The 9,286-nt window shown below is 43.7% G+C and overlaps 1 protein-coding gene across 2 annotated transcripts in view; it reads left to right on the top strand.

The window, feature by feature from the left end:
• Window positions 1-4,788: 4,788 nt before the first annotated feature.
• Trim24 (tripartite motif containing 24) overlaps window positions 4,789-9,286 on the top strand; it is a 112,900-nt gene continuing 108,402 nt past the window's right edge. For both annotated transcript variants that reach the window (XM_047560487.1, XM_047560486.1), the window contains exon 1: window positions 4,789-5,435. In XM_047560487.1, coding sequence (XP_047416443.1) covers window positions 5,078-5,435 — 358 coding nt within the window. In that variant the 5' untranslated portion in view covers window positions 4,789-5,077. The remainder of the gene's footprint in view (window positions 5,436-9,286) is intronic.

Below are 9,286 nucleotides of genomic sequence, written 5' to 3'. Positions count from 1 at the left end.
GTATGTTGAAAGATCTTTACTTTTCCATGGCCTTATAGCCTCTTTGCACCATTTGTTGGCTTGTTCATATGCCAATTGTTTTATAAGAGGCATAGCTTGATCTGCATCTCCAAAGATGCGAGAGGCTGTTTGAATCAATCTATCCACAAAATCTGCATAAGGTTCATTGCTGCCTTGAATGACTTTAGACAATTGACCCTGCAAGTCACCAGTGCCTTGTAATGTCTTCCACGCCCTAGTAGCAGCAGTAGCCACTTGTACATATGCTCCTGGATGATACTGTAAGGACCTGTGCCCATGAGCATGTCTAAGTTCCATTGAGGATTACCTGCAGCTGCATTACGCCTGGCAGTATCTGAAGATATCTCTTGCCAAGACGTCTTCCACATAAGATATTGCCCACCGGAAAGAGTGGCTCTTGTCAAATTAATCCAGTCCTGGGGTGTCAAATTTAAACTGGATATGGTTTCTACTAGGGCGATCGTAAAAGCAGCCTGTGGACCGTATGTACTGACTGCCTCTTTTAACTGTTTAACATGTTTAAAATCTAATGTCTGATGATATCTTTGATTTTGAGGATCTTCAAAAACAGGATGCGCTGCTGATCCCAAATGACTCCACTCCCTCCGTGTTTTTTCATAAGGTGGCGGAGGAGGAGGCTCAGGAGGCGCAGTAGGTGTCAAAGAGCGTTCCTCCTTGAGCGTCCATTTTTTAACATATTTAGCTAATTCCTCTCCTGATAGTTCCCCTTCAGAGTTACTTCCCGAATCTTGTGTTTTTTGTGAACGGCATGAGCATTCCTCTTTTATCTCCTCTAAAACTTGACTTCCCTCTGTAAAGGGCTCATCAAATTTGTCCTTATTTGTGTCTAGACACCCTCTCACTAAAGACCATATAGCCATAGTTCCATCAGGCAGTGGATCTTGTCGATCTGCCCTATGAAGATCCTCTCCAAGATGTTCCCACTGTGGAATATTTAACAATCTTCATCTAAAAACCAAGGAGCTACCTTCTCTATTGTATCTAAAAATGTTCTAGCAGTTTTAATTTTTAAAGGTGTACCATTGGCCTTAAGCAGTTCCTGTAAGGGTTGTTGCATATGAACTTTTGATTTTTCAGACCCCATCTTGTACAATGTAAGCTGCGTTCCACGTGCTTATCTAGTCCTTGAATCGCCTTTCCAGGGTGTAGCCGCCTTTCGCGTGCTACCTTCACTTTAATACCTTTAATGTGGACCGCCTTTCGCTTAGTCCAGGTAGCTGCCTTTCGCGTGCTACTTTCACTTTAATACCTTTAATGTGGACCGCCTTTCGCTTAGTCCAGGTAGCCGCCTTTCGCGTGCTACTTTCACTTTAATATGGACCGCCTTTCGCTTAGTCCGGATAGTCGCGTACCGCGAACGTCAAGGCTGCCTTTCACCTGTTTACTTTTGCTTCTGGATAGTCGCGTACCGCGAACGTCAAGGCTGCCTTTCAAGGCTGCCTTTCACCTGTTTATTTTTTGACCTTTTTATAACCGGTTTAACTTGTTAAAAAATTTTAAAATATCTTACCTTGTTTTCTTTATAAAGTTTTCAGTTTCCCGGGTTTCGGCACCACTTATCACTGCCCTCCGCCTGCGGAGGCAATGATAACGTGTACGCTTCCTTTTCACACGAACAAAAAAGCCCAAAAGACAAAGACCAACGAACGACGAACAATGAACAACGAACAATGCCCAACAAACAATGCTCTTTATTCGAGGAAGTGTCTGGGTTATATAGCAAGCATAAGCCAATCAGAGTCAGCCTGAGATCAGTCTCTAGGCAGTTACAAGAATCACCTCATATACAGCAGCCAATCAGAGTTACTGAGCATGTGGGGAGAGCATGATAACAATGTAATACAATAAGGGCAACAAGAAGGCACGCAGCCAGCATGAGTCAGCAGTGTTAGCTGTTTGTTGCAAACCAGGGGCCCCAGACTGAGGTCCTCGATGTTGCAAACTGGGCCACCCTGGCTCAGTGCCAGACTAGGGTGGGGTCCGCGGTACCCCGACAGATACTTAAGGCTAAGAGGATGATATGGCTAAAACTGGAAGAAGTAAATTCTAGATTTTTGGCCTCCATGAAATTTGGGAAATGTTAAAAGGAATACAAAGGAGAAGACATGGTTCTTAGTTTCAAGAATTTCTAATGTAACAGGACAAATTACATGCCCTTTGGGTTGGGGGGTCCTCAATATCACCCACAATTTCAATAAGTTGCTAGAAGGACATGTGAGTCAGAAAAGGCTGCTCATGTATTTCACAAAGATCCACACTACCCATAGATTATTTTTCCCTAGGAGTCAGCTTAGAAAGTGGCAAGACATCCAATTTGGCTGAGCATAGAGTAGGTGTGGGAAGGTGGTAATGTCAGACAGGAGGACCAGATAAGGATGAGATTGGGAAGTGCTTTGGGTATAGTAGGGAACCATAAAAATATTCTAGAACAGGAAAGGAAAACTAGATTCAAAGCTGTAATTAAGGGAAAATAATCTATGCATAGTGTGGATATTTGTGAAATCCTTTTGCAACACACTTGGAAGGATACAATAGTTAACTTCTAATAAGAAGGTAGCATAATAAGAAAAACACCCTACAACAATAAATTAATTTAGTGGACTTAAAAAACAGAAGACACATATATTTGAACAAAGTAAAATGTATGGTTTCTTAAATTGTGTGAGACTACAAAAGTTAATAATATGGAAGATAAACTTTTGTAAAACTGGCTATACATGATCACTTGAGAAACTTCAACTTAATGGGTGATTTCAAATTTTATGAAATTTTTCTCAAAACAAGCCTCCTTGATTTTCCCTCTTATTTTTTCTTCTTCGCCTGGGAAATAAGAGGGACTTGTCTTCGCAATCCTACATACCACTCATGTAATGAATTATCAGCATATTGAAGGCATTAATCTAGAACACAAAGATTTTATTTCTTAGTATGTGAAGATTTTGAAATTGCAGCTCCAAAAATATAGGGTACTGATGAATACAGGGGAGGGAGAGATGAACTTTGTCTGGGTTGGTTGAAGGGACAAGAGTCAACATTTTGAAGAAAGAACATTCTAAAACAAAAGGAGCAGCATGTGCAAAACAGGGTAGCATTGAAAGGACCAAAGGAAAAGAACAGGGGTAGCTTTGACTTGAGAGGCATATACAGGTGAATTCAAGGAGAGACTTGTAACTGGATGAAGACGTTTGGAATAAGCTTCTGTTTCTCGGTCCTGAACCACCCACATCAGAATCACTTGAGATGCTGTTAAAATTGAATACAGAGATGGAGCAAAGAACTTGCATTTAAGAGTGCTTCTCCAGTGATTCTTATGTAAACTAAAGTCCCGAAACACTACAGTCTTCCCTGGGTATGAAGGGGGGTGCGGATTGGTTCCAGGACCCCCACAGACACCAAAATCTATGGTTGCTCAAGTCCCTTATACAAAATGGCTAAGTGTTTGCTTATAATTTATGCACCCTCTCTTATGTATGCATTTCACATCATCTGTAGATTACTTACACTTAAAACAATGTAAATGCTATATAAATAGTGCTATACTCTATTGCATAAGGAGAAAAGACAAGAATAAAAAGCCTGAACATGTTCAGGACAGATACAAAGGGTCACTTTTACTGTACAAATAAACAGTCATTAAATATCATTAAGCATGACCCAGGGGCGCTCTACCTCTGAGCTACATCCCCAATCCTTTTTTATTTTTTATTTTAGGACAGTGTCTCACTAATTTCTGTGACTGGCCTTGAATTTAAGATCCTCCTCCTTTCTCAGTCTCCCCAGTTGCGAGGGTTACAGCTGTGCATTACCATGTCTGGGACATTTGCAAATCTTTATATATTAATACTTCAAAAAAGAACTACTTTTTATGAATTTAAAAAGCAAAACACAGACTTTAAATTCATTTCGGTTTTTTTCCCCTGTCCTGGTGATTGAATCCAGTGCCTCATCCATGCTAAGCAAGCGCTCTGAACACTGAGATACATCTCAAGACCCTCGCCTTTTTATAATAAAAAGATTTTATTGGTGCATTATATCTAATAGTGGGATTCATTGTTACATATTTGTACAAGCACGTAACATAATTTGGTCAATTTCATTCCCCAGTACGTCTTTCTTCAAGGGGCAAATCCTTCAAAATTTTTCAGACTTGCGAGAGAACCTTCCCTTCTCGTCGTATTCATTCATCTTGGAGATGAATACATTCAGACTTACAAGTCTACACTGCCTCTAAAATATCCCTTGCACACAATACATTTTTTAATCTTACTTGCACTTCACTACCTTCATTCGGTCCTCCTTTGACTGTACCACCATATTTACTCCTCTTACAAGATCCCGTCTCCAGTAGTAAAACCAGAGTTTCCGAAGCAGTTACTTAATTAACTGCATTGAGTTGACAAGGTGGAGCCCCGCCCCGTAGGAGGAGCTAGCACCGCCGTGCCGTATTAGGTACCTGGTGGTTAACAAATGAACCCTTAATCTTTTCAGAGGAGCGAAACACACACAAAGGCCCAATCAGAGGCCGTGGTTCTAGCTGACCGGAGGGGCGGGGCCGGGCCGGCTCCTCCCACCTCCCTGCCTCCCGCCGCGGCCGTCGGAGCCTCGCGGGCTCCGGGAGGCCCCGCCCCCTCGCCAGGCGCGGCAGTTATTGGGCGGCGCGCTCCTCGCCGTCACCTCGGTTGCTGGGAGAGGGAGGGCGGGGGCGGGGCCTGCGGTGGGCCGGGGGCCCGAGAGAAAGGCTGGGAGGCGAGGGCGCGCTGGGCGGATTCGAAGAGCGCCGCGGCGGTTGGCGAAGCGGACCCGGCGCAGCCTCCTCGGTGCCGGGAACGGTCCCCGCTGACAGATCCCCTTCTTCCGGCCGCGCCACCCCGGAGGCGGGTCTCCGGGTCCCGAGGCGGCTTCCTCCGCCCGGCTCTCCCGCCCTCCCTCGCTCTCCGCGGGTCGACCGAGCGGCCTCTGAGGAGGAGGAGGTCGTCGGGGGCGGCGGGCGGAGACCGCGCTCCCCCTTCCCCGGCGGCGGCGGCGGGGCAGGACAATGGAGGTGGCTGTGGAGAAGGCAGCGGCGGCCGCGGCTCCGGCGGCGGCCGCCGGGGGGCCCTCGGCGGCGCCGAGCGGGGAGAACGAGGCCGAAAGTCGGCAGGGCCCGGACTCGGAGCGCGGCAGCGAGGCGGCCCGGCTCAACCTGTTGGACACTTGCGCCGTGTGCCACCAGAACATCCAGAGCCGGGCGCCCAAGCTGCTGCCCTGCCTGCACTCCTTCTGCCAGCGCTGCCTGCCCGCGCCCCAGCGCTACCTCATGTTGCCGGCGCCCATGCTGGGCTCGGCCGAGACCCCGCCGCCCGTCCCCGCCCCCGGCTCGCCGGTCAGCGGCTCCTCGCCGTTCGCCACCCAAGGTGAGAGGCGGGCGCGGGGGGCAGCGGAGAGCGCGCCGGCGGCGGCGGGCGTCCTTGTGCCGCGCGACCCGCTGTCATGTCGCCGCCGCCCGGGGTGCGCGCGGGGGAGGGGCGGGAGGAGGGTCTGTGTCGCGGTGACATGGAGGGCCCTCGCGCTCTGCGGCTCGCCGCGCAACTTCCCCGGGCGCCGGGGCCCCGGCCGCGCCGCCCCGCTTCGCGGCGCCCTCCTGCAGGGCCCGGTGGCCTGTGCGACCCGCACTTTTGCGGAGCTCCGGCGGAGTCTCCTGTACTCCGTGGCGCGGATTCTTTGCCCGACTGCATCTAGTTAACTGCTACCCGTTGCCTCTGCAAAGCTTTGTCCGGGTCCATATGATCCTAATCATCTCGTATAGACCCACGTTATTTGAGCTGGAGGTGGGGGGTTGGGAGCGATGGAGATTAAGTGATGGTGACTTTCTTTGATGATTGATTGCAGATTGAATGCCGTCTGTTTCCTGCCTTGCATGTTTGGGGTTCTTTACCTTAATGAGTTCGCAATCCTCTCTCCCCTTCTGCTGGGGACAAAGGAACCCTGAGACGGTGGTTTGTTGTCTGCTTCTTTCGAAGGTTTTATTTTTGAGACAGTGGAGGGTAAAGAGAAATAGAACAAAGTAATTTGGAGGCACACTGTTGTGTTTTGTATCAATAACTGGAAGTTACTGTTCTCTTTGTAGTGTTTGTTACTGGGTAATGAGACTTTTTGACAGGTAGTTCCCATTGCTAACGTTAACAGGTTTGGAACATTTAAAGTAAGAACCGTATTGTTTCTCGTATTTTAAAATTTAATATGGCAATTTTTGAGCACATCCTTCAGATTATACAAAGTAACTGGAAAAGGGAAATCACTTTTAACATACACAGTTTAGAGAGAATAGTTGATTTAATTTGAGGTAATATGCTAATTAAATAGTTACACTAGGTCAAGGGATGTATGAAATTGATGTTTTAAATAGATTGTGGTCTTGAATCCATTTATCTTAGGAACAGTCTGTAGTTTTGGGAGACAATTTTCCATGGGTCTCTCTCTGCGCTCTTGCCGGTGAGGTACCAACTGCTCTTTGTTTCTGTTTTGTTAAGGATATTGTATGAATAACAGTCTTAGGGAGAAAAGATAGTATCTCCCACCACAGCAAAGAGCAAGAATATATGCTATACAGTTTAATAAAAATAATGTCTTCCTCCGGAGCCAAAGGGTGGGCATGCTTATTGCCCACCTTAAAAGATTAGGGTTCCTTAAGCTTAGGGTTCCTCTTCTGTAACACAACCACTGCCTGTGTAGGTATCAGCTGGCTCTCTTCACATTGTCTTGTGGGAACTGGGGCTCTGGGAACCAGTGCAAAAATGTTGATACTTTGACTTATGCTATTGCTACAAATGTGCTATTGCTATCTCTAACTCTCTACTCTCTTCTATCACCATCTTTGAAACTGGTAGGCTGCTTTGTTAGTTTGCAAGTATGAAAGTTGATACAGGTGAAACTTAAGTCCTAATTCTTAATTTTATGTTAATGTTTTGGTGATGCCTGGAATTGACACCTAGCCTCATGCATGCTTAGTGTGGCTTTTACCGTTGAGCTATACCCCTAATCCCCACCTCAACCCTGCTTCTTAATTCTTAGACACATTTTAAGGTTTCTTTTACAGTTATCCCTTGGTATCTACTGGAGTTTGGTTCCAGGAACTCCACGGATACCAAAATCTGTGAATGCTCAAATTCCGTATGTACAATGGTCTACTGTTTGTATATTACCTATGCACAACCCTCCATGTACTTGAAATCATTTCTAGATTACTTATACTGAATACATTGTAAATGCTATGTAAATAGCTATTACAGTGTAACATTTAGGAAATAATTTTTAAAAGTACATGTTCACTACAAGCACAGATTCTCTCCCACCATATTTTTCAGCTGTAGTTGGTTGAATTCACGTGTGCCAACCCCCAGGATCAACTGCATTTAAATTTTAAGTGGTTAAACAAACAAGTGGCTAACTAAGATTTGAATTTTGAATAGTTATAGAAATAAGAGTTATTATCGAACACGGATAATAAGAGCTCTGATCCTCAATTCTAAGACAGGTTTGAAATTCCAGATTTTTTTTTTGTGTAATTCTATCTCCAAACTTTTTTATTATTATTATTATTATAAACAAGAGTTCAAGAAAAGCATTAACTTGGACGATAATTTTTATTTTTGTTTTGTTTTGTTTTGTGGTGCTGGGAATTGAATTCCTGGGTGCTTTACCATGAGCTATGTCTCCTGCCCTTTTTTCTACTTTTAGAGAGTTGCTATGGCTTCCCTCAAACTTGTGATCTCCTGCCTCAGCCTCCTGAATTGTTGGGATTATTAGCATGTGCCATCACAGGACACCACAGAACAGATTTTTTTAGGCCAAAGCAGTTGATACTCTTTTTAGATTTAGGTAAAGGTTTTCAAACTTTAGCATTACTACAACCATGTGAAATACTTACTTCTAGACCCCCTCCCTCCAAAGAACCTGATTCTGCCTAATGTGACATAATTTCATACTTCTAGAGCAGAATATTTCTTTGACTCAAGAAGCATTGTGTTTCAAATACATTTGACCATAAGAGTTTTTTTGTTGTTGTTGTTTTTTCTTTGTGTGTGTGTGTGTATATGGTGGGAGAGAGTTCAACCACTGGGTGACATCCCCAGCCCTCATAAGAGAATTCTTTTTTTTTTTTCTTAATATTTGACTTATTTTATTTATTTATTTATTAAAATGTTTTACAGACTACATTTTGATTCATTGTACACAAATGGGGTACATCATTTCATTTCCATTAAGATCAAAATTCAAGGATTGGAATAGTGGTTCTCAGCAGTATCAGATCTAATTTCTATAAAATACTCTTTGGTGCTTCCTTTGTTAAGTGGGTTTAATGAAAAATAAATCCTAAAGTATATTTTTCTTAAAAAGTCAACATGGTTTTGACTTCATTTTGGAATGGGGATGGCATGCTAGGTAAGTGCTATGCCATTCAACCTCACTCTTGCAAATATGTTTTACTTAAAACGAAACTAACAACAGCACAAAACTATTTTAAAAGTGTAATTTATAAATGTTTAAACACAATTACACTGGCTACCAAGCTCTTATTGATGACCTTTGTTCTAAAACATTGGTCTAAACTCCTTTTCTAAAGGCTACATGTTGGAAGGAAAGAGGGCGAGTGACCACAAGCTAAACTTGGATGACCACCTCAGCCTTGACTGCCATTTTCATAGTATGCAGTTATATCTAAAAAAGAGACAAGAGTTTAGAAAAGGTTTTTGTTTTTGTGTATTAAGTTAGAAAACAAATTCATATTGGAGAAATGTTACAATGTTGTGCAGTGTTTTGTTGTCGATGTACTGTTCAGCCAAAGAATAGCAAATGCTGAGCTATTTTTAAAAATACTGAGAGCACACTTTCATCATTTGTCAAGGTAGAGTAAAATATAAGAATTTATCAGTTTCCTAAGACATTTGTTTTTGTAGTGCTGGGGATCAAACTCAGGGTCTCACACATGCTTGGCATGCATTATACCACTGAGCTATACACACTCCAGCTCCTAAAACTTCTTTAACTGTCAGTTTACAATATATGTAACTATTCTATGAGCTGATTTCTTCTTTTGCTTCTTGGTGAAATAGTATAAATCATCTTTTTGAGAAAATATTTAGTGGCAAAAGATTTAATAGTATTTAAGATTGATATGTATTTCTGTATCTGTTCTACACACAATTTGTTTTTTCATTTGCCTGTTTTGGGAGATTGGTACATCAGTCCTCCTTTACCTGAGATT

This window comes from Sciurus carolinensis, chromosome 8, assembly GCF_902686445.1.
Source record: "Sciurus carolinensis chromosome 8, mSciCar1.2, whole genome shotgun sequence".
Classification (NCBI taxonomy): Eukaryota; Metazoa; Chordata; class Mammalia; order Rodentia; family Sciuridae; genus Sciurus; species Sciurus carolinensis.
The sequence above is the reverse complement of the archived record's forward strand: the minus strand, read 5'-3'. Positions and strand labels throughout refer to the sequence as shown.